General features: G+C 47.2%; 2 protein-coding genes across 3 annotated transcripts in view; one reads left to right on the top strand and one right to left on the bottom strand.

Annotated features, from left to right (window-relative positions):
• C5H11orf49 (chromosome 5 C11orf49 homolog) overlaps window positions 1-6311 on the top strand; it is a 79576-nt gene extending 73265 nt beyond the window's left edge. The window contains exons 7-9 of the mRNA XM_038138119.1: window positions 1009-1118; window positions 4250-4313; window positions 4823-6311. Of these exons, the coding sequence (XP_037994047.1) occupies window positions 1009-1118; window positions 4250-4313; window positions 4823-5003 (355 nt within the window). The 3' untranslated portion in view covers window positions 5004-6311. The remainder of the gene's footprint in view (window positions 1-1008; window positions 1119-4249; window positions 4314-4822) is intronic.
• Window positions 6312-6910: 599 nt separating this feature from the next.
• ARFGAP2 (ADP ribosylation factor GTPase activating protein 2) lies at window positions 6911-16970 on the bottom strand. 2 transcript variants are annotated; one of them, XM_038138117.1, is made up of 17 exons: window positions 16402-16970; window positions 16038-16156; window positions 15069-15141; window positions 14419-14550; window positions 14249-14329; window positions 13354-13456; window positions 12664-12720; window positions 12083-12127; window positions 10956-11008; window positions 10438-10574; window positions 9754-9885; window positions 9146-9274; window positions 8938-9066; window positions 8428-8554; window positions 8220-8310; window positions 7983-8101; window positions 6911-7552 (listed from the first exon to the last, which is right to left on the bottom strand). In XM_038138117.1, exons 1-17 carry the CDS (start codon window positions 16471-16473, stop codon window positions 7532-7534), a joined length of 1620 nt encoding a protein of 539 aa, XP_037994045.1. In that variant the 5' UTR covers window positions 16474-16970; the 3' UTR covers window positions 6911-7531. The 2 variants fall into 2 exon arrangements, with proteins under 2 accessions (XP_037994045.1, XP_037994046.1); XM_038138118.1 differs by lacking the exon at window positions 12083-12127 and having other exon boundaries at window positions 16402-16967.
• Window positions 16971-24086: the final 7116 nt, after the last annotated feature.

Raw genomic sequence — 24086 nt, 5'->3', positions numbered from 1 at the left:
CTGCTGAACTGCTGTCCAGTGCTATAGATATCTAAGCATGGAGTTGATGGTTTGTTTTGTTCTGTTAAACAGCAAAAGCTCTACATTCCCTGTATGTCCTGAGAACTTCAGATGGGAAGAGTACTGTGGGCCCATCTGGTAGGTCAGGCTTCGCACAGCACTATGAAGGGAGCCATTCCTAGCCTTTCATGCAGTAGCTCAGTACTCAGGCTTTGGTAACCACTTCTGCCTGGGAGATCACCAGCCCACCCCCACATCTCCCAGGGGTACCACTACACCACTGACTGTTCAACGCTTCCTCTTTATGAGGCAGTTTGATTTTGCATGAAATCCTTCAAGGAGTATTGGTCAAGAGCAAGAACCATCATGGAGATACTGCTTAGAACTCAGGACTAGGGATTAAGGTGAGTGTAAAAGAAGGGGATATGCTAATTTAGTCCTCACCTAAACAGTGTTCTCTGACATATTTAGGTTATCATTGCAGAGGTTTTCTTGCCCCTTGGATGACTATCACTGATAATAATGTGATAACAGCACCACTGAAAGTGTTCAAAAATGTGTTGATGTGGCATTTAGGGACAGGGTGTAGTGGTGAACACAGCAGTGCTCCATTAACCACTAGACTTAGTGGTCTTAGTCTTTTCCAAACCTAACACTTCTATGAAAGTTTATTGACTTCTGAAAGCAAGTATTTCCCAGAGGATTTTTCCCAGAGGAAAAAACATGCTAAGAGTTGGGATGTGTATGCCTCTGAGTGAATCTGGGCTTTTCTAACCATCCTTGGAATGAAGACAGGTAAGACTGCTCCTAGGGATGTCCCCCAGCTCAAAGATCTTGCTTAGCAAATGGGGAGCAGATCCAGTGCTCAATAAGCAACCTGGTGGCTCTTAAACTGAGCTTACAGTGTTAGACCAGGTGAAAGGGTTATTTCTTGCTCTTGAGCTGGGTCTTACAAAAAAAAAGATTATAATTTAGAAGACAAGATGATCTCTGTTTCTCTTTTACTAGCTGCCCACCTTCTGCTCTTGTGAAGGAAATGCTGAGTAGTGTGCAGAGAATGACCTTCTATGGATTCCTTATGGCTCTTGCAAAGGATCAGGGCATCAATCGAGCCCTAGGTAAGACTTCTCTAAATGATACAGCTCTAGATTTTCAGTCATTTTGTATTTCTGTGGAATTTCGTTTGTAATTATAATCCACATTTTACACTGTCAGGAAGAGAGTGAGGGGATCATATTTTCCCCTAGTGAGAGAGTTCATATTTTTGTTGATGGATAAACTTTAAATACATAACACTGTGCCTTACTGTCTGCCTGAAGCTGTGGAGCTTCCTCAAGGCTTACTAAGTTGAGGTGCCATCCTATGTTTTAGCCCTTTGTGCCCTTGCAGATTTTAAATGGCTGCTCTCATCTATAAGGAAAGAAGGCACACCTAATGGAAGACCTCTGGTGTCTCCTTGGCTGACAGGTTAAAAGCCCAGTCTTTCCCAGCTCTTGCCCATCTTCCCTCAAGGCGGTGTGATCTTGCTAGTAGCTATCTGTAGCCTGCTGAAAATCTGATCATAAAACATAAACTGCTACAAAAATCTGTACCACACTGCTGCGGGAACCACAGGGACTACCAACCAGCATCTCACTGCTTGTGTCTACGTTGTGCTGGTTTGAAGCAGGGAAGCAGTGTTACATTGGCTAAGGACAGTATGTAATCCATCCATAATTCACCCACAGTTTCATATTTCCCCCATATGCCTTGCTTGTGCTCTTCCTCCTCCTACAAAGAGGAACAGAAATGGCTTTTCTGTTTGCAGGAGATGTGCAAGACTGTATGCAGGAGATAAATTTAAATGGCAGGAGCAGGGATGGAGGGCTGTGTGTGGGGGTGTTCCCAAACACTTATCTTCCTTCACTCATCTCCATTCAGCAAATCACCTGGCCATTAAGGGTAGATGACTCTCTCTGTCTTTGGGTGTCCTCTTCCTCTTCTTCTGGGCCTGAGTATCTGCCAGTTCCTAATTGCAAAGACAAAACTCAATGAAAAAGTGTACCTTGCCTGAGGGCTGCTTCTTTTGCATAGGTGTGTGTCATAGTACGGTAAAAGTGTGTCTTCCCTGGCTGAGCCCCTTCTTACAGCAAACCATTTAAGCTGCTAATGTTCCTCTGGGGCAGGGCAGATTATGTATCAAAGGTGCATGAATACACCCCTGCAATCCCCTCTGAAAACAGGCTTAGAAAGCAGTGTATTCACTGGGAGGAAGGTGATGCTTGGATGGCAGCAAGCAAAATCTTTTTTTCCTTTGCCCTATGAAATCCACTTCTAGTCAAGCATAAAGAAAACAGATGAAAAGAAAAAAAATCCTGCCCACAGCCTCCATTGTGCCATCTACAAAGTGAGTGGGTTTTCGTTTCCATTAATGTAGGCCTGTCCTCTGGCTCTCTGCCAGCCTCCTGCTGAGGCCTCTCTCAGAGGAGGGGCAGCAACCACAAGTCTGACAGGTGCTAGCATTTTTGGCAAGGAAAGGAGGATTCTTTTCCTGGTGTCTTTTAATCTCCCTTGAAGGGTGATTTCAATAGTCTTTGGTCTGTAGGGGATCACAAGCTCCCCAAAACCCTTCAGCGAGAGCAGTTTCAGGCAGAGGAAGTTTTGGTCTCACAAAGCCAGCAGCTCCTCTTGAGGAACAGGGATAGAGATTAAAGCAGCTTGTTCAGGCTGGGATGGTGCCGTTGAGTGTGCCAGCAGACTGGAATCTGCAGGGTATCTCCAATGTCAATGTTGATTTGTGAATTCTTCAAGTGCCATTTATCAACTCTCCCAAGTAAATCTTGTGCCCTAAAGACTTCACTGTGCACTCTGCAACTACAGAAATAAGTTAAGCTTTAGTTGTTTATTCTTTTAATTGAGCACACAAAAAGAAGCAGACTGGGACACTTCTGTGGATCTCCTGATTCTGTTTTGCAGTGCCAGACTTTCCTGCTCATCTACAGGAGGAGTAGACCAGAACCCAAATAAATGGGGGAATTGGTTCTGCTCTAAACTTACTTTAGTTTTCAGGCACTCATCGCTACATTTTTGATGACTGCCAGCCTGCCTCTGTGGGACAGGTGGCTCTCCAGCCTCTCCTGCAAGAACAAAGTAACAGAGCCAGCAAACATATTTGCATTCCCACAAGGAATTCAAAGCCCCTTCCCACAGGTATTGAGTGTAGCACCCAAGTCTCCTGAAAAACCTTAGGAAGAGCATTCCTCAATGTACTGTTGGTATAGATTATCAAATAGATTTTTTGCCCTGGTGTGCAGTAGTGCTCTCCAGGCTCTGGTAGGCAATCTCTGTGCTGTTCTCTGTCATTTCTGTGCTGGCTGATCACACTCTCCCATGACCCCTATACAAGGTGGAGTTTATTAAAAAATTAGGAAGGAGGGCTTTCCTAAGAGCCCCATCTTCTTTTCTGGCTCTGCTGAGGTCCCAGTGTTTTCAGAGAAGAACAAGGATTATCAATCAGCTGTTCCAGTCCTGAACTATTTAATAACCTTCATCTGGAGTAGGGTTTCTAAAGTGAAAAGGAGCATGTTGATCTTACACTGAGAGGGTACCCAAGCACTGGCCCAGACTTTCATGCCTACACCCAGACAGCAAGCAATGCTAGAGTACAGTTCATCCACACTTAACTCCTGTAGGCTATGTGCAAGAGTCAGGCCTGACTTTCCTGAGTTGCAAGGAAAGCAAAAGCCTTAAATCTGTGTTTTGATCCCCAAGACCAGTAGGCCACAAGAAAGGCAGGTGGCACAAAACCATGAATAACCCTGGGTGGTATAGTGCATGTTTCAGGCTGTGGCACTGAGACCACATGTATTGCATCTGGTACTGGGGACTACACTGGGCAACGAACAGAAGCCCAAAGTTGACAGACTGCCATCTCCCTGACAGTCATTTTGTACAATGAATGAGAACTGCCAATCCTCATGACTGTAGGCAGTGGAGCTACTGAAGCTGCCTCCAATTTAGTCTGAGCTCAGCAATAGCATGTAGGAAAGACACAGCAAATGGATCATCATTCTTTATCTGTCTATCATCCTCAACATTGTGTCCATTTCTCTAAGAGGTATAAGGAAAAGTGTTTTCTGTCTTGCAGGCCAGATTTTGGATGCTGCTATGGCTTGAACATTTTTCTTGAAGAATGAATAGCCTAACTCTGCTGATACTCTGCTGATACAACCAACTCATTGGTTGGTCGTTTTTTTTTTTTTTTCCCCAGGGGCTCTGCCAGATAAAGGAGACTTGTTTCTGGACCCTGCCATGGATCAGGAGATTGAGAAATTGTAAGTGGAATTGCCTAAACTAGGATGTAAAGAAACACATTAAAGGTAACATGCTAAAGAAGAGTGGAATAAAGTACTATTCCTCTGGTCTACTACAAAACAACAGAGGAGCTAAAAGAGCAACCTGAACAGGAAGTTTCTTTCTTTGTGGAGAAAGAGCTTCTTTCAGTACAGTTAACAAAATCCTTACAAAAGTCTTCAGAAGCAGAGGGGAATAGTGTGACTCAAAGAAGGATCTAGAGGAAGCAGCATTCTCTAATGAACAGGGAAATTTTTGTTTGGATGGTGAAAAGTAGGAGTGTTGGAAGGAACGAGATCAGCCCAGAAGGTATGTTTAAATAGAAGATTCAGATAGTGAGTCTGGGAGGTACAATGTGTTCCCCCTCAATGCCATGAACATCTTTCCATCCCTGTGCTAGTTTTAAGTCTTTCTCCCAGAGTTCACTTCAAGAGTGCTGCAATAGAAGCTTTTGCAACATGCTGCCTAGCATATTTCTTTTCTCTTTCAGGGTAGCGCAGGTTTCAGGTCTTTCTGTCTCCGGTCCTTCCAGCTCCAGTGCAGACACAGCAAATATGCCTGTTCGTAACTCACCCAGGATTAACTCACCTTGGAAACCTCTACACCATCGTCGAAAAATGGATGCTGAGAGTGAAGGCTCCAATGAAGAGACAGACTCCTCTGAAAACTGAAGGTTGTGAAGGGTGGGCACCATTCCCATCTTGGGCTTCTCCAGAACACACTGGAGAACAGCACCTCCTCGTGGAGCATATGCTCTTAACAGTGGGTTCTGTCTACATCAGCAGCGTGTGTGCGTGGCTGTGCTAATCCCCAGTGCTGGGTTCATCCATCTTTTCCCAGGAACAACTTGCCTTTTTCTTAGCTCCAACTCCGTGCAGGAGTAGCACCTCTGCAGAAGCCATTTACAGCTATAGAGTTATGCTTCCCTCTGCTGGCAGGCAAGACAAGCCAGCAGCCGCCAGCTCTGCCACCACTTAGAACCAGCCGGGTACGCTCTCACGGGGCGCTCCCTCCCAGTTCCGCAGTTCAGCAGGTGCTGAAGCAGCGGGAGCGCTAGTACGGGCTGCTTGCCAGTGATTTGTTGTGTAGCTCTGCTCAGATTTGGCCCAGATAACAGAGCGGTTAAATCGCCAGCAGCAGCTCTGCACTTGTGTTCCATTATTATTCCCAGTAAAGCTGCATCTGCATATGATCAAAGGTAAGGAAATTCCTGAAGTTCCTAAAAAAGGGAAGCTTAGATATTGCCATGCAACCTGTCTCTGCTTTGTGCTTTCTCCTCCATGTGTCCAAGACTTGCCAAAGCAAATACAGCGAATAAGCTAGATTGCAGTAAGTACTGCATGGTGCTGTCTGGCTCCGCTGCTGTACTAAGTGCCCTTCTGTGAGGTCTCCCTGTCCCTCCAACAGCATATTATGGTCATTTGGAAAACTGAATTTCAGAGGATTTGGAAAAGAGGGACAGGGTTGTTAAATTCTTTGGCCACAGGTTGTATGGCTTGCAAGCATATGGAGCACCTACTGGGGCTAGGTGGGCAGAAGCACTAAGGGAAAAGGAAGCAGTCATCAAATGAGATCAAGCTGGGTTTTTTTGTAAATACTGGTATTGTTGGAGCAGCAGCGTAGCCCTTAAAACTACAAAAATAAGTAAGATCACTTTGTATTAATGGCAACCAACTCAGCAGTTGAAACCTCCACAGACCCAAACGCTTTGTCTAGCCCAGCTCCTGCACCCCAGCTTGCATAGGCTAGTTATTTCAGAGGGAACTTCAGTTTCTCACGCTTCTTTGGGAGCCTCCTTGCTCCTCCTGGTCATAAAGTGCTACAGCACGAGCCACCAGGGCTGGTAACCCAAAGCTTGTAGCAGGGTGCCAGCAGGGTTATTTATTTATTGTAAGTTAAATTATTTATTATCTGTGCATTCTCTCCCAGCTTGGTGAGTGACTGTGACAGCCTGGCAATAAAGCACGCTGTGTCAGGCCTCTGCTGTGTCTGGGTTCTTGGGTGGGCAGGACCAGTGGAGGGCATCTTCCAGGGCCCCAGGAACCCCTCTGCTCAGCCAGGGAAGGTGCCGGCCCCACCCCCGAGTGCCTGGACCACCACCACGCCCTGCAGCCATACGGCAGCCACACCACTGCTCCCTGCAGCCCCAGCCTGCTGTGCATATTAGATACTGTGACATTGAAAAAACCATGTCAGAGCACACAGACAAAGAACAGGAAGACCAATCCTTACCCCCCTCATGCCCCACCAAAGTGAAACATCAGCACAGAGCAACCAAGTAGCTGCCACAGTCCCTCAACTGGACAGCAGAGGTTAAACCCATGCAAGCCTCTTCCCAGTCACAGACAAGGCTCCAGAACAAACAGCCCCAGTCTCTCTTTTCCTAACAGCGTGTAACTAGCCCTTTCCCACCCTTCTTCTTACTACCTAGTCCTCAACACCATAGTCCAAGGAAAAGAAAAGTACTCTTGTTAAAACCAGAGACTAAGCTGAACAGGACTAAAAGTCCTCACTGCTGCACCTCACGGTTAAGTCAGAGGCTCAGTACTTTGATCTGATCCAAAGCTGGGCAACAAAATAAACCAGGGATCCAGTGAATTTCTTTACTTCTTTACCTGGGCCTTTTTTGCTGATGATGTAGTTAGCAGCTAAAAAAATAATCTTTGATTTGATTTTTTTCTCCCGCATTCATATATATGTTGGTTTAGAAGACAGTAAAAAGGACTAGATCACGGTAAAAGGCAAACCCTGCAAATACAGAGGACTCCACAGCACCATGGATTGGGAGCAGTGATCAGAACAAAAAACAGTCATGTCACATGATGTTCAGAAAAATAGCATTCCCCTTTTCTCTGTCACTTGGTGAGCTAAGGTATGGGCCAAAGAAGGGCAGGAGCACTGATATGGCCAGCCCAGGAGTTCCTGTCATATCTTTTACAGCAATGAGGTTAACCCTGTAAGAAGGCCTGTCTCCACTGGCTAGCAGATAGCAGTGGGTATGAGGGCACATTGAATTTTAATAGAGTGGAATCCAGAGATATTCAGAAAGCATCCTGGGCACAGCCATGTCCTGACCCCCTCCGCTTACCTTCTCCCCTCCCCACCCAACCCAGACAAATAAGACAATCCTGTGGAGTTTACTCCAGGCAAAGGTGGCATCAGTGCCTCTTGCTGGCTTCCCCTTGCAGTCCCTGGGTCATCAATATGAACCATAACGATCCTAAGGAGGAAACAGACAGAGACACCATGCTACTCCACCTTTGTGCAAAATACAGAGACAGATAACAAGAAACTGGGGGATTTGGTATTTTAATGCAGTGTGAGGTTATCTAGACAGGACACTGTACAAAGGCAGAAGGTAAAATGACCTTGACTTCAAAAATTCTGCCTGGAATTTGTGGGAGAAGGTGTATCTGACATGACAAGGTGTCCTGTGCAGCAGGAGGGTAAGGCTGGCCAAGAAGAGTTCACTGGCCCCCTGCAACTGCTCAGCTATTGTACTGCAGTCAACAGCTACAAAAGACAGGTGTCTACCTGGGACTTTACACATAATTTGAGAAGATAGTGATAATTCCAATGGAAGCCAGGTTATGGTGAAAGGCTGTCATCACGTTCAGGGACTTTCTCAAGTTGCCATAATGTAAACTTACCTGAAGGGAGTTCATCACCCCATTGGCCAGGACAGCCATCTTGCCAGCAACTGATTTCACTCCTTGCTTGAATTGTGCAATGTCAGCTGCAGGCAGGACATTTCCAATAGACACACCACCTACAAGAACCAGGAGGAGTTAGCCCAGAGTCCCTCAGCTCCAGAAAGTGCCCTGATCCCCTCCAGTCTAGGTCTTCCAAAGCTGCCCCCTTCCTCAACCCACTGAATGCTAACAAACCTGAGTGCACATTGTCAGCCTCTCCAAACAGGTCTGCAGAGCTGATGGCACTGCTGCCTGAGAGCTGCTGCAGTCGGGATCTGGCTTCATACTGCAGCAGAAAACAAAACCAAAAGGTTATATAGGAAGGGAACAAAGTAGGACCTGAGCAAACAGGAGGAGGTAAAGCCAGAGCTGTACCAGCGTAAGCACTGCAGAATGCATCTACCTCAGCATCTGCCTCCCGCCCGAAAAACATATCTGAAGAGATAGCTTTAGCCCCCGCAAACTTCTGCCGAGCTTCATTGGATTCCACCATGGATGGCCTGTTCTCAATCTCCCGCCTACTGGTGGGTCTGAGGAAACAAGAGGAGACATCTCAGATTAAACTTACTAACGCAGTAAAGAATCAAGACTTCTGTCTCAGACCTCATCTAATCAAAGGAAAGCAAGTCATCCTTAAGTGTTAGTTCTACTGGGGTCTCTTCTCTCCATCTCAGGACAGTCAGCACTCAATGACCACAAAGGCTGTATAAACTTACAGACACGACAGGCAAAAAAGTGCCCAAGGCCCTTTCACTTGAGGCCATTTTTCTTGGGCTTGTCTGTGCCTGTGCAAGTCATTTTCTGCAGCAGGAGGCTCCTGCTACAAGAGCAGTATCTATGCCACAGCTCCCACACTTATCCTTTGTCCCCTACACAACGGCACAAGGTACACTAGCAGTGGCAAGCACTTTACCTCTCTGAAACTGGCCGAATGCTGGAAATGGTCACCTCTGGTTCCTCTTCTTTGTCCATACCCCATGAAGAGTCCGTTTCCCATCGTGAGCCAAATGCATCATCGAATGAGAAGGGACTGTATTTATACCTAGGTACCAAAAATAGGTAATTTACACTAGACATAAAATTCAGGAATAAGCAAAGACTACACAAAAGCTAAGTCTTACTTGGGAGGTCCAGATGTGAAGCTTCCACCATCTTCAAACAAGTCCAATTGGGAGCGGGAAGATTTTGCTACCAGCGGTGTCTCTTGCTCAATTACTTGCATCTCAGACATCACCGAGTGTGAAACAGAACTAGCACAACAAACAGGCAGAGTCAGGGCTGATGGGTCTGGCAGCATCCAGTCCCTACAACCAGTCTGCCTCAAAAATGAATCTGGCCTTCACAGGCAGGGCAGGTGACGCAAGTTTTGAGGGAGAGCTGGGGGATGTCAGCCCCCTTCACCACTTATCTATGCTCCTTCAGAAGTCTTGAGCTACCTTCTTAAAGGAAGGATTCTGCAGGGGGACACCTGTCAAGCAGCAGGACTCTAGTGCTAGACACTGTCAGGCCACACATATCTGTAGAAAAGCTCAAAATGAGAACTAGAACCCTTGAACCAAGTCCCTATTCCTTCTGGAGCCCAAAGCATTTTCAGTCAGAGAACAGCATATGAGCACTTTAACTCATCTCCTTATCTATTACAAGAGCAAACTACTGCCTTCAAGAAGCTTTTCCAGAGCAGGGTACTTCCAAGACACCTGTCTATACTATGCCATCTACAGCCAAGTACCTTCTGGACACCAATCCCATGCCCAGCCTCTCTGCTTGTTCACGTTTCTTCCCTTCAAGGTTCTGGAGTTTCTTCTCTTCCTTCTTCCGATCAAGCTGCAGTTCCTGATAAGCCAGTCGCATTGAGGTGACTCTAAGGGAAAGAGCCATGGTGGGTGCCAGCACATTACCATTCCTGGCTGCCCGTGTTGTAGAAGAGCAAGTGATTAAGTAACCCCAACCACCCTTCAAAACAGCCATTTTCACAACAGCTCTGCCAAAAATCCTTGCAGAAAAGCTACTTCTTGTTTTGCCATCTCCTCCCAGACTGGGATTCAAGTCTTCTTTGGCTAACCATGATTTCCTTACTGTCAGCATCACAATGTCTATCTTCTCCCCACCCCTGAACCCAGAATGATCCATCCAGTTCAGCCTTTGGCTTTTTCAGTCCTGTCCAAAGGTGAATGGAAACACACAATACAGAAGTATCTGCTCCCTACACTCTTCCAGGAATGCTAATTTGAATAAAATACAGCAGTGTAACTTATGCCCTGCTGCAAGGGCCACATTGGCATATAAGCTACTGCTCTTCCTCTCATGCATTATGTTCTGTAGTCACATTTGGTGGTCCTAGGGTGAACAGCATTAACCTCACACTACTTCTGCCTTAGGTATGCAAGGTACTCATCCCAAACAGGGCACTTACATGGACTCCTCAGCTTGTTTCCTGGACTCCACTGCCTGCTGCTCCCTCAGCTGTTCTGCCACCTGGGCTTGCCGCTCAATCTCACTGAAGCTCTGGCTGCTGACTTTCTGGGCTCCAAGACCTTTTTTTGCACCCAGCTTAAAAACAAGAACAAAATCCTGTGAATTCTTCATCCTAGATTGTTCATTGTAGAAGAAAACCTCAATCCTACTTCTTGCTGCATGCATGAGGCCTTCCATGTGTAGTCTCAGCCTACAGACCCAAAAGAGTTTGAAACACAGTATGGAAGAGCATCCAAGAGTTGATCCATCAGTGGCCAACACTTAGAGATCAACCACATATGCTTGAGACCACAACCGGTAATGATAATTTTTTTGCAATAATATACAGGCTGCTTAAGGTCTCCTTTCCCCAAAGCAGATCTCTACAGCTTGTTAAGCAGAAAGCAAGAATCGGGGAAAGGACAGCAGAAGTGAAGACATGCTTTACTTCCCCTCCATAAAAGGGCTCAGACATACCCCTTTCTTGGCAGCTCCCGGCTTCTTCTTTCCAATGAGGGAGGATTTAAGTTCTGCAAAAGTAGGGAAGCAGCAAATAAACAGAAGGGAATTAATTTAAGAGGCCAAAATTAGACAGCAACCCACATGAACATCCACCACAGTCCAGCTGCAGTAGCGTCCAGGGCACACCATGCAGCCTCACATCAAAAGCCTGGGTGATTTCAACCAGGCAAGAAAGATGCATGTAGAAGCTCCACAGTTGCAGGCTGGTAGCCTAAAGAAGCATGTCCATTTCTGGAGCAGCTTATAATTGAAGTAAGAACTGTGAATAACTGCTCTGAGTGTTTTGCAACAGGTATCAGGGTAGTTAAGAGAAAGACTAGGTTTATCCCATACACAAATTCAAGAAAATGCAGCTTCAGAGGCATGTGAAGGTCAGAGCCTCACCAATGCCTTAGGGACAAAGCAGCAAGAACTCTGAAGTTGTGTTTACATGAACATACAAAAACAAATGGACCTAAAGTGCAGCAAGCTGTAAAAGCAACAAGTTCCCCAACACCTTGCACTTGTCACTCTTGAGGGCATGCCACACTTGTAAAACCAGACAAGGGCCAGCCAAGCAGCAGATGTCTGGGGAAAAGTCTAAGAACAAAGCAGAGAGGGACTGCCCAAAACATCTTCCAGCTTCCTATAGATAAGTCCAAAATCTTTTACTGCCCTTTTTGGGCTTTTGTGTGTGTGTTTGTGTGTCTCTCCTGACTTTCTACAGCCACATGACTTTTGTTAGCCCATAAAGTACTCTTGACACGTCTTCTTTTATCTTTTCTAGGCTTATAAGTCTGTTTAAAAAAGGGGATTCAAAACATTCACACTACCTGAAACTGTTTTCCACTTGCTGTTCCTAACACTTGATTCGAGGTTGTTTGGGGACTTTTATACTCCAGGAAACATTTAACAGAAATGTTAATACGGTCTCTTTACAGATACGACATATCTGGTTTAGCTCTCAATACAACAATATAGGCTTTGTCTTGTTCTCTCCCTCTAAGCACAGGAAGCTAAAGTTAGAATTGAAGGCAGAATCTCAGGAGGGGCAAGCAGAGTTGTCACAAGCAGCCAGTGCAGGCCAGCTGTTAGCCAGTTACCTCCAGCAGGAGCGGCCCCTTGTGTTGACAGATACATGGACATGTCTGAAGAAGAGATGTAAAACACGGGGAATGAACAGACACTTGAGGACACAGGCTTTCCACCCAGAATGAACCCACTGTGGGCTAGGAGCACACTCTCAATAAGGGAAGAAGCTCCAGGTGGATGTTCTGTGTGCAGCCAGGACAGTAATGGCAGGGGAGAATCAGATACAAATCCCTATTATTCTGAAAGCTAAAAATTCATTTGCCTCCAAAGGTTCTGCGGGGAAACAAACCAAAAAACCCAGCCACGTGGTCCTGATCACCCAAGTTCTAAATATGCAAGTGCCAAGTTTTGTCCAAAGCTCAAAACCAGGAAAACATGCTTTTGGGAAAGCAACAGCTTTGAACTCAAATATCCAAACAAGGAGGAAGCCTCCAGAAAACTGTGACTTGGTTTTGGGCTTCAGGAACATCCTAAGTACTGGCTCTACAGGGAGATAAGCTTGTTTAGACATTCTGGAAACAGGCTCATTGCTTCCAACTTCACTGAGCAGTGGGTATAAGAGCAAGACTGATCTGAGAGTGAAGAGTCTTACCTAGAGAAGCCTTAGGAGATGTGCTCAACAAGTCAATAGATGGACCTTGGCTGGGATCTGTGGGCACGAAACCAGAAGAGAACTTTCAGCAGATTGATTCTCAACCCTTTTCTTTCCAGTATGTTCACAGTTCCACTACATCTCTCCTAGCTCCTCTGCCCCCACAAATAAATCCAGTTACAGCTTGAAATATGCAATTTCCCAAGCAAAACAACTTTTTGTCTCCACAGAGCAAATTATTCCTTCTGCAGTGTTCTTAACACAGTACAAGAAAGCAGACACTCTGCAGGGAAATATACAAAGCTGTTTCAAATTACAGCTATGCCCCCAGGTTCTTGGTTTCTTTGTCCTTCACCCTAGAAATTTTTCTGTCCTATGTCATTTTCAGACCAAACAAATTCAAGGGGTACAGAAGAATGTTTAGACAAATAATGTCTGAAAGCAGGGAAGTGGACAGCTAATCCCCAAAATAGTTTTGTGTGTGTTTCAGGAAAAGTGAAGAACTGAGCCCGAACAGAGTGGGGTTTTTAGAAGTCTCCACTAATTTAACTATGGTAAGAGTGTGCAGAACTTCCACTCCTTCAGGCCTGAACCAAAGGATAAGTTCTGCCCTTCCAACAGCGGTACAGAACTGTATTCTCCTGGAAATGAAGGCAGGTTCTTGGAAAAATTATTCAGTAAGGAACTCACTCGAAACTTCGCTGCCTTCTGATGACTTTGCTGTTTTTTCCATCTCTGGAGAAGACTCTGCAGGATTCTGGCTAGCATCTGCTACATCCCAGGTACTGGAAGACTGCAAGGAGATACTCATTCCAGTTATTTCCAGAAGATGAATGAACCAAACAATCCTGAATTTACTGCAGGTTTAGTGATCTGTATTCAATTTTAGGCCAAAGGAAACATATTCCAAACTTCAGACTAGGCCTTCCTTGAACATAACATATGGACAAGTCCACATTCCCTTAGCAGGGACAAAAAAAAAAAAAAAAAAAAAAGAAGCTTAGCTGAATGTAGGGCCAGGAGGAATGACAGAGCCCAATCATTTGACAAGCTGGCTAATGTGAGGACTTCCCAGGTGAAAGCAAATGAATTTAAATCTGGGTGAAAGTGTGAATGAGTTTTCCTGGAAAAAATTCATCTTCACTTCCAGTGTCTTTATTTGCCACACAGCCAATTCTTGCATTACCTGAGAAAGTCTGCCTGGCATGGTGCAGTTGCCCAAATCCAGTTTACCAGGGTCTATGCACTGAAAAGTTTCTTCTAAACCAGAAGTTCAAAGTAATAGCTAATCCTTGCTTTAACTGTACAAAGAAACTAAGCATTAACACAGCACACAAAGCATCTTCCAGGGCACAGGTGGTAGCTTTGAGTTCTTGAAGCTAAAGGTGGTCTCAAAAACAAAGGACATGGATATCACAGATCTGTGACTATGTCCCAGGCAAATGACTGGATCTGACTTCCTCCACATTACTACTGATTAATTATACAATTTAGAGTCTTTCCAAGCTAAGTGGGACTGCTCCTGGCTGAACAGCTGGCTATTGGAGAGCTATTAAGGCTGCCTGGTTTAGGCAGCTCTTCTCACCTGTGTGTGCTCCATGAAGAAATCAGCATCACTCTTCTCAGGGGAGTGCCCAGGGGCTCCACTCAGTCCATCTATAAGCAACTAAAGAGAGGAGAGGGAAAAAAGAAGGTATCCTCCAAGACTCAGCATCCAGCACTACCCATCTAGCACTCCAGAGCTCTCAGACTTACCTCAGTGCCATACTTGGCCATGGCAGCACTTGCCAGCTGCCGGATCTTCTCCCTGTACATCTGGGCAGCTCGACTGTTGTATTTAGCATTGGCATCTGTGGTGGTACAGCCATGCTGGCGGAAGAAAGCCGTCTGAAAAGAGAGGAATATTCAGTCTCCTGACTGCTACATCATACTCAAGCAAGCCCTAGACAAACCCAACAGAAAAAGAAAACTTGCCAGAGACAGAGGATGAAAAACTGAGAACACAGCATAAACCAACCATTCATTGATCAGCTTTCTACAAGAAGTCTCACTCCAGGGGCCTATGAAATCATCCACCTTCTCTACAGAGAGATGATTCTGAGTCACAAAGCTGAGCATGAGCTTTCAAACTGATCAGTGTTAATAACTTCTATCATTTAAGAAGGCTATGCCTCTCATTTAAATGAGGTGCAAAAAAATGAGAAATCTGCACATCCGAAAACAACGCATGCAAAAGGTCATAGTCTGACTTCCAAGCACGCTTGGCAAATTCCCCCCTTCATTACACATTTCAGGTCAGACTGGTACCAAGAAAGCCACTCAAAGGAAAAAAAAACAAACCAAGAAACAGAGGATGTGGATTAGCAAGAGGGAAAGCAAGCAAAATGCCTACAGAGGCTCCTCACCGCGTTGGCATTACTGCCCACTTGCATACACCTCAGCTGGAACCAGTTCCAGTTAGAATCCAACTCTGTGGACCTGTGTGAGAACCAATTATTTCTATTAATAAAGACCAGGCAAACCAAATGCAAAACCGAGCTCTGGCCTAAAATGGTGAGATATCTCACTACTATTCAAAAGTGTAGGAGGCAGAGGTGGAAAGAACATCTTGGGAATTTCTTTGCTCCTCTAAAAATTCAATTTCAACTTTTAAAGTGAGGAAGAAGACCAGTTTTTATCCAAACTTTGAGGATCTCTCCTTTGTACTGCTTGTTTAGAGGGCAGAGCTTGAGCTAAGAAAGCACAGCCAAGAACTTTCGTTCTACATGTGATCTCACCACAACACGAGAGACTCATATTCAGCCTGTCTCCACAGGTTAGGCCAAAACACGTGACAAAGCAGCTCAGAATACATCCAAGTAAAGCTAAGGGACATCGAGTGTCTCATACCAGTTACTCAACTTCTAACAAGTAAAGGTCACAGTTTTCTTAACTTAAAATGCCAATTTTTACTGAAGTACTGAAAACAAGTAGGCTGAAAAGCCAACACCATCTTCTCCATTAGGCTGATACCAAAAAGATTAAACAATATTCCTCTTTTTGCCTTGCTTAGCATTACGAAATATTATGTACACCACACTGCTGCCTTACTGGCAAGATTCACGCACCACACTCTCTCTTCCTACAATGCCAAGTCCAGATAGCGTTTCGGCAAGGTTAGCAAAAGCAACATGTCGACGTTCCCCTTGAGGTGCTTTGTAAACTCCATTTTGGAAGTGCTGAGTGACCCAAAACCTCCTGCGAGCAAGCCTCCTAAACCCCGAGGCGGTCGCTCCGCATTAGGGCTTCCCTCCCAGTGCCTGCGTGCTCGCAGCCAAGGCGGGGTGGCCGCGGCAGGCCTGCCGGCGGTCCCGCGGGCCGCGCTCCCCACGCACCTGATGAAGCTGAGGTGCACGCCCAGGGACCTGTGGACGCCGGAGCAGTCGATGCACAGGAAGACCCCGTAGGTGATACTGGCCCAGCTCGGGTTCTTGGCGCCGCAGTCGAAGCACGACTAAAGCGAAGGCAGAGGGACAGCCAGGTTGAAGCGACGGCTCTGCCGCTCCGCCACCCCCTGCCATAGCTCGGCGGCCCCGGCCGCTCTGCCCAGGCGCTCCCCAAGGGCCCCTGCCCGGCCGCCCCAACAGCCGCCGCAGCGCGGCCCGGAGCCCACCGGGGCCCAGTCGGAGCGCAGGCTGCGGCCGCGGAGCGACAGCCCGGCACAGACAGTCCGGCGGACCCCCGGCCGCCCCCCGGTACCTTGTTGGCCGGCGCTGCCCGAAGCCGCTTGAAGAGGGTCTGGATCTCCGTCTTGCTCGGCTCCGCCGCCATGATCTCTCCTTCCCAGACACCCCCGCGGGGACGGCAGCCGGCGGGGCCCAATCGGCGCCGCGGCCGCGGTAGGGCCGTGCTGGGCCGGCCCCCCTGCCGGGTCCGTGGGTGTGGAGGGCGAGAGGAGAGCGAGGTCCGTCTTTCCCTCCGCTCCCGGGATATGGAGCAGCGTTAGCTCCGGGTCATCCCGGCCGCTGCGCCGATTGCCGGCCGGACGCCTGGCGGGGGTCACGGCATCGCCCTGCGCACAGCGGGCGTTGCACGCCCCGAGAGCTCGGAGCGCTTTCCGCAGTCCCGCCGCTGCTGGGGAGCCCTGCCGGCTGTGCCCCAGGGCCGTGCTTGTGGGGCCGCTGTGGGCCCGGACCGAGAGAAGGGAGCTTTAGAAGAGCAGTGGGGCAGCGCCTGCCGTGGGTCATCTGCTGCCGGGGAAAAAGCTGAGAGCAGCGTTTGCAGGCATCACCCGCTCCAGCAGCCAGCCTCGGGGCACCGGGCCTGCTGCACTGGCACAAACGAACGGTGGTTTGGAAATGATTTACAGAACTACAGAATGTCCTGGGTTGGAAGGCAGCCACATAGATCACCGGGTCCAAATCCTGGCCCTGCACAGGATATCCCCAAGAGTCATGCCATGTGCTGAGAACATTATCATAACACTTCTTGAGCTCTGTCAAGCTTGTGCTGTGACCACTTCCCTGGACAGCCTGTTCCAGTGCCCAAACACCCTCTGGGTGATGAACTTTTTTCTAATATCAAACCTAAATCTCCACTGGCAACTCTAGGCCTGACACTGGTCATTAAAGAAAAGAGATCAGTACCTGCCCCTATGCTTCCCCTCGTAAGGGTATTGAAGACCATGATGAGGAATGAGGTCCCTTCACTTTCCTCAAGGCTGAAAGACCAAGTGACTTCATCCACACCTGGTATGGCTTCCCCTTCAGACTCTTCACCATCTTCAAAGCCCTGATTTAATCAGGGGAGACCTCTCAAGAAGCTATTACTTGGCTGTGCAGTAATCAAGGCATCATGAGGCAGTAATCAAGGTAGGGAAGTTGTAACTTCTGAGCAAAAATGATGTCAGGGCCCTTAATACTGCTGTGTTACCTGCCTGGAAACCCTGGGGGTATTGGCTAGAAAGTAATTCAGTTACAATGCAAGAAAAATAGAAAAAAATATGGTTGTGCTGTGAACTAGAAGTCAGTGGTATGTAGTCCACTTCATGCTTTAGCCAAAAAAAAAAAAAAAAAAAAAAAAAAAAGTTACTGCAGAGCAATGAGAGGTTCAGGAGAATGAGAACAACAACAAAAGTTAATCAGTAGCATGGTATTAGAGAGATGGAATGCATTGGGATTTCCTTACCTCTGAAAAGAGGTTGCTCTGCAGCACCATCTTGTCACTAAATGTAGTAATATCTGGACAAGACAACCTTCAGTTTAAACTTAAAGGCTTTCTTCACTCATTTCCACAGATGCTAAGGTAGACAGTAGAATTCCTTGCAATGGGAACCTAGGACTCATGGTCTTAGGAAGATACATAAAGTATTGGGACATAGAGATGCAATCAGGAGCAACAGAGTTTTTAAGGAAAAAAAAAGCCGTGCACTAAAACCCTTGCAGGTTTAACAGGGTCTTGTGTTCTGGGAATCAGCAAAGCTCCAACTGTGTGGTCACAGTGAGACCTGATATGGTAGACACATGCAGTAAGATGAGAGGCTTCTGGCTGACACATCTGATTGAAGCTTCTCTGACATGACTTTCTGAGCTGGATAGTGAAGCCTGATCTAGCCTGACAGAGCTCATTCTTGGCAGCAGTCTTCGGTACTCCCTGGTTTCTGTTGCTTTTATTCTAATACCTTAATGGTGCCTATATGCCGTTTCTGGGATTACACACACATGTGCTGGGGAAGCAATGCAGGTAAAGTAACTGATAGCATTTTCCTCATGGCTATTTTTAAACAAGTTGAGTTCCCTGATGCCATTCATGGTGCAGCTGTCCTGGCAGTCATACCAGGAGAGCTGATGTCAGGGTGCAGTAAGGGCTGGCTGCACACTAGGACAAGGAGAGCTGTGAGGGGCTGTCCCGGAGGCCAGCAGCCAGGGCCCTCCTGGGGCATGGCCCATTCCCACAGTACCTGACCACAGAGAGCTGGCACAGCATCTGGATTTGACCAAGAACTGAGATAGCTGGACAAGCTCATGGTGATGAGGTAGCTTGCAGTCAAACTGGGTGAGGATCAGGCCCAGTGATTGCCAGGTGTGTCTGTGGTGATAATGCAAGGCAAGCCTGGGGTCAGGCTGATGAACCAGCCTACAGGTGAAGATCAACAAAGCACAGCCAGAGACCTCTAATGTAGCTCAGACAGGGCTTGGGGACTCTGGGCTGAGCTTAAATGCAAACACACTCTGCCCCATGGGCAGAGCCACAGGTGAGGCTGCTCTGGACAATGAAGTTCGTGCATTCAGGGCCCTGACAGGTGAAGCTACAGAAGGGCAGGAGAGAGAGTCACTGGTGCCAGGTTGTGTAAGCCGCAGAGGAGGAAGTTCAGATGATGAGAGTGCATTGGGAATGTTTGTGCTCATGTTGGCTGGAGCTGCCTCAACCTGAGTTGCTTGCTCCTGCCCTGTCATCATCAGTTATGTGGTGCTGCTCCCCTTCTCTGCTTGTTTCTTTCTTGTGTTTGGGAATGGGATGGGCATCAGTCAGCAGGTGGTGAGCAATTGCATTGTGTATCACTTGTTTTTCTTGGGTTTAATTCTTTTTTTCCTATTATTATTATGTTTTACTTTACTTTATTTATTAAACTGTTCTTATCTCCACCCACCAATTTTATCTTTTTCCAATTCTCTTCCCCGTCCCAGTGGGTGGTATGGGATGGGTGGAGTGAGCTGTGTGATGCTTGGATGCAGGGTTAAATCATGACAGAGAGAAATGGTACATGCTCAGGAGGAGCCAAGGCAGCCTCAGAGGCCAGTAGGTCAGTGTCACACTTTGTCTCTGCTGCTCTGTGCCAGGAGACATGGGGACATACAGGGCCAGCTCCTCTCCTCCCTGGAGAAAGCACGGTTTCTGTTCACTGCATTGTGTCCTCGGAATGCTTGCTACAGCAGGGTTGCTTCAGCTTCTTTACCTCAGCAGGGTCTCTTGCAGGCCTTCAAACCCATGCTGGTTGCTCCAGATCCTGGCAAGGTTGGTGATCCTGTCCATCAGTTTTGCATAAAAGCAGCAGGGAGAGCATGCTGCTGGTCTGAGAAATAATCAGTTTTTTGTTGCCTTTGTCAGAACAGGAAAGACCTCCTGCTGCTGACTGTTCCCTGTGAATGAGTGCTGTCACTGCACTGTTCTTGCTATTTCCTGCATCTGTTTCTTTTGCATCTCATGTGCTTTGGTGCTGAATTTCTGAGCTCCAAGCTGGCAGCTCTTTGGCTCTCAGCTTCCCTATCCATCTACAACTCAACTGACATCTGTCTCTTTTCTCCTGACTGCTGTGACACCAGACCCTGATGTAGCATTATCAGAGATCACCTTCTGTTATCCACCTCTGCCAATAAAAGATAGTTCTCAGCATTATCCAAGACAGCAAAGAAAAGCAAAGGATGATGACCAGGCATGATCTTGGGAGCCTGCCATACCACCAGGGACACATTTTCAAGACAGAAGTCTGGTTATCTGGGGGCATGAGGTTACTGTGAAAGAGCTGGAGAGATTCAGGAGGGAAGTTCTCTGACAGGCATAAAACATGCCCTGAACTTTCAGGCCTGAGCCAAAGGTAAGAAGTGCTTCTCTGTGAGTCTGTCCAAAAGCAGGGTGGTAGAGGGAAAAAAGGACCTTGCTCTTTTCTCACTGCCCAGCAAAGAACATGGGTGATATGACTGTGCAGGAGAGACATGAGGTGGCTGAGTCCTCCTCTCCTATTCAGACCCATTGGCCTCTCACACTTTTGCTGAATGAGAAGTTTTGGGAAAGGAGCTGGCAAATTCAGTAAACTACCCAAAAAGTATCAGGGAGATGTAGTTTCCTGTAATTCACAATTTGGTGTGGTGGGGTACTAGAAATCTACAATGATGCCTTGGGCAAAGAAGCAATTCCTAAGACAAATCTTTTTAAAATTTTTTTTCCACCTCTCTTACTATGCAGTTCACAGACACTGACTAATCCACATGATTTCCCTTGGGGATAGCCAGGAACTCTGGGAGAAATCTCTGCCCAGTATTTCAGGGCAGCCTGGCTATTTTCAGTAGTGGAAGGAGCAAACACAGCCACAAGTGGAGGAGAGGAAAACTGAGGAGAAAGCATTCTCCTCACTACAACAAGGGACAGGTTCTCAGCAGGTATGCTTCTTCCCAGCTGAAAGGGACAGTGTGTAAGAGGATGCTCCTAATTATCTGTGGTTTCAGGGATCATATGGAAAACTTTTCCTTGGGTTAGGTTTCTGTCAAGTCAGCAAAGTGCCCTGCCATGTATTCACTTAGATTGATGCAAGGGAAGCAGCTGGCTGAGGGTTGTGGCTGACCAGGCTGCCAGTGTGCTGGACTGGGTGTAATTAGTAGCTGCCTCCCTAGGAAAAAGTATAGCAGCAAGGCAGGCAGTCATGTCACTCACTGGCTCCACGCAATGCTTCCAGCAAGATCTAAGATGAGGAGCTAATACAGTATGGGTACAGTGAATAAAGTTTACAGCTTACACAATTTTACGGCAGTCTTGCAAATGTTGAGGTTTGGAGAAAAGCCAGCAAAGGTTGAAGGAACACATAATTTAAGGAACACAACAGATGGGTAATAGTGAGAAGTGTAGTCATGGATGGCTTGCTCTGATTTGGGGTTATGTTGCAGCCAAAAGTCTGGTCCTGCTGCATGTGCTGTCCCTTGCACCCACTCTGGGAAGTGGCAGCTGCGGGCTGAGTTGTGTCCCGAGCCGTGCTCAAACAGCAATTGTCATTGCATTGCTGAGCTCATCTCGGGCTTTTGCAAGTGCTGAATAAGTAAGGCAAGGGCTAGGAAGTCTTGAAAGTGAGAAGAGAGGACCGTCCCTTTCAGCTGTACCAGACAGCCTTGCTGGGCTGCCAGACAAAACTGCTGCAGTTTGATGGAAAGGGTGACAGGAGTGTAGAGCCAGGGCAGGAGTGTGCTGCTCCTAAGTAGTTGTTAAGTGAACGTCTGCGTGTATATACATGTGTATCTTCAGGCTTTTGTGACTCCATTTCCAGTATTACAATTAAATGTTGATTTGCACATGTCTGGTAATATCACCTCTGGCTTGGCAAGTGCTTTGGACCTGGGAAGCTTTAGATATACCCCAAAGTAGGGGTATGCTAGCTGATGTGGCCTGGGGTTTCCTGGATCTGAGGACTAGTTTTAGATCTTGCTGTGGTGGTCTGTTTAGAGATGCTACAGATGTCCCTGCTGGAAGCAGGCTGTTTGGCAGGGGACAATCACTCAAGTGATGGAAGACATACACATCACACCACATGGAAGCAGGGTGAAAAACTGAGAAATGAATAGACCCTGAGCTTCCTTCTTTCAAGGGCAGTTGACAGCACAGGCACTAGGCCTGAGGTCAGAACCAGCAGGGCTGTCCACCCATCAGACATGACTCTTCCAAATTTTCCAGTAGGTGTGTAATCTCTCTTCCTTGCAGATCACCCCACTCAGGAGTTTTCTAAATAAACTGAATCCCTCTTGTACAGGGACTAGTTGCCTGCAGCCCCTACGAGCATTGGGAGTGTGCCTTAAGCACAAGACTGACCCATGAAAGAAAGGCAGGCAGAGCTGACCAGAAGACAATGTAATAAGCAAGGCAAAAGGATAAAGCTCTTTTAAAAACAAAGGATTTTCAAAGTAGAATTGCCACTGTCTAACAGGTCACTAGCACTGAAGGATTTGGGTGCAGGGGGAGTAGGTAGCGGTACTTCAGCTCCATAGGTGGCTGCAATGTGTAGAGGGGATACAGAGCCACTAGTGAAACAAACATCCATAGAATTATGGACACAGCATTCCTTAGGAACTGTGAGGCACCTGTGGTGAAGCCCTGAAGAGAATCAGAGAAAAGAGCTACTGTGGTTACAGCTGGGGGCACTGACTGGGTGTCAGCCTCCTGCTGGAAGCAGGAACAATAGACTCAGGAAGGAGGTAGTGAAGTCAAAGGGGGAGAGTGGAGGACCTGGAAGAAGGCTTCCAGCTGCTTGAACAGAAAGGAAATGCAGGAAGGAAGGGACCACAGGATGTGTAACTAGGACCCAGTCAAAGTGCTGAAACTGGAGAGGAGAGCTTATGGACTCCCACACTAAGGGGGAAGAAGTGTTGAGCAGCACTACACTGCCTGTTGAGGTGTCTCAAGCTGCAGCTGTAATTGCCTTAAGCTGAGAGACTGACAAAACAGAAACCTCTGCAAGCAGGGTTGCTGAATGATGAAAAAACAGGAGAACATGGCCAAAAAATGGATGTGCTGAAAGCAGCTGAGGCGATTTGGCCTGAAATTTAGTTTGGAAAAGTTCACTGGAGCCATGTTGCTTAGTCAAGATGTTCTAAAGATAACTAACCAGTTTCTTCCAGTTACAGAACCTACTTCACCCCCCCCAACCCCTCCCTTTCAGCAAGGATTTGTTCATCATCTCATATTAATCCTCTTTGATCTGCTAAGAACCTAGGTAGCTTGGTAAGGTCTCACTCCCTTGCAGCCCTGACTTTTTCAGCTCCTTGTAGCCTGGAACCGGGCAGTGCTTCATCACATGGCTGCTAATTTTTTGTTTCTCCTTTTTTGGTTTTGGTGCAAGGTCCCTTTGAAGATACTTTGCCTTGTATCATGCCCCTTTACTATTCTTGTTTATTTTGCACAGCCTTTGCTGCCAGCCTGCAGTGGGTATTTTCAGCCACATTTCCATGGGTCAAGATGGGGTTTGTGGTACTGGCTTTGTCTCACGTTCAGCCCCATGATCTGTCAGCAGCTGATCTCAGTGCAGTTACCCTAGAAATGATCACCTAGGGGTCTAAGTGGAGTCTTCAAGCCCATTTTGACTACACCACCAGCTTTCTTCACAAGCAGAAGGGATTTCAGCAGCCTGCTGTCCCTAAGCATAATGCCAGCAGCTCACAAATGCAACCAAGGCAGCTCCAGTTCACGCAGAGCCTGCACTGCAGTCGGGGGAGCCTGCAGGAGACAAAAGAGCTGAGCTGCACAGCCTCACAGCTGTGGCCTTGGGCTGGACCTGCAGACAGAGCAGGAGCACAGGCGGTGCAGGACAGTTTTTAACAGCACGGACGGGGCTCTGTGCAGAATTGCCACATACTTGCACCTGCCTCCGTGCTTAGTGCCAAGCAAAACAGCCACAAGGACACGGGATGGGAAGTGGGATGGAAAGTAAACTGAAGCAGCAATGGCCCTAAGCTCCAGGCAGGGCTGTGGGAGTGCCACCCAGAGCTAGAAGCTAACCACAACTCAGCTGCCATCCCCACAGCACAGCTGGCCCGTGGGCTCTGTGACCCAGATTTTGCCTACAGGGCAAAACCATTACTGGGTTAGGCAAGCTCAGCTGCTACTTTGGGGAAATGGGTGTGATCTGTCATAGATAATCTTTAACTTCCTCTTCCTACAAGATTCATCAACAGGAAATCTAAGCTTTG

The sequence above is a fragment of the Motacilla alba genome, chromosome 5 (genome assembly GCF_015832195.1).
Source record: "Motacilla alba alba isolate MOTALB_02 chromosome 5, Motacilla_alba_V1.0_pri, whole genome shotgun sequence".
Classification (NCBI taxonomy): domain Eukaryota; kingdom Metazoa; phylum Chordata; class Aves; order Passeriformes; family Motacillidae; genus Motacilla; species Motacilla alba.
This window is presented reverse-complemented; position numbering and strand designations above follow the sequence as displayed.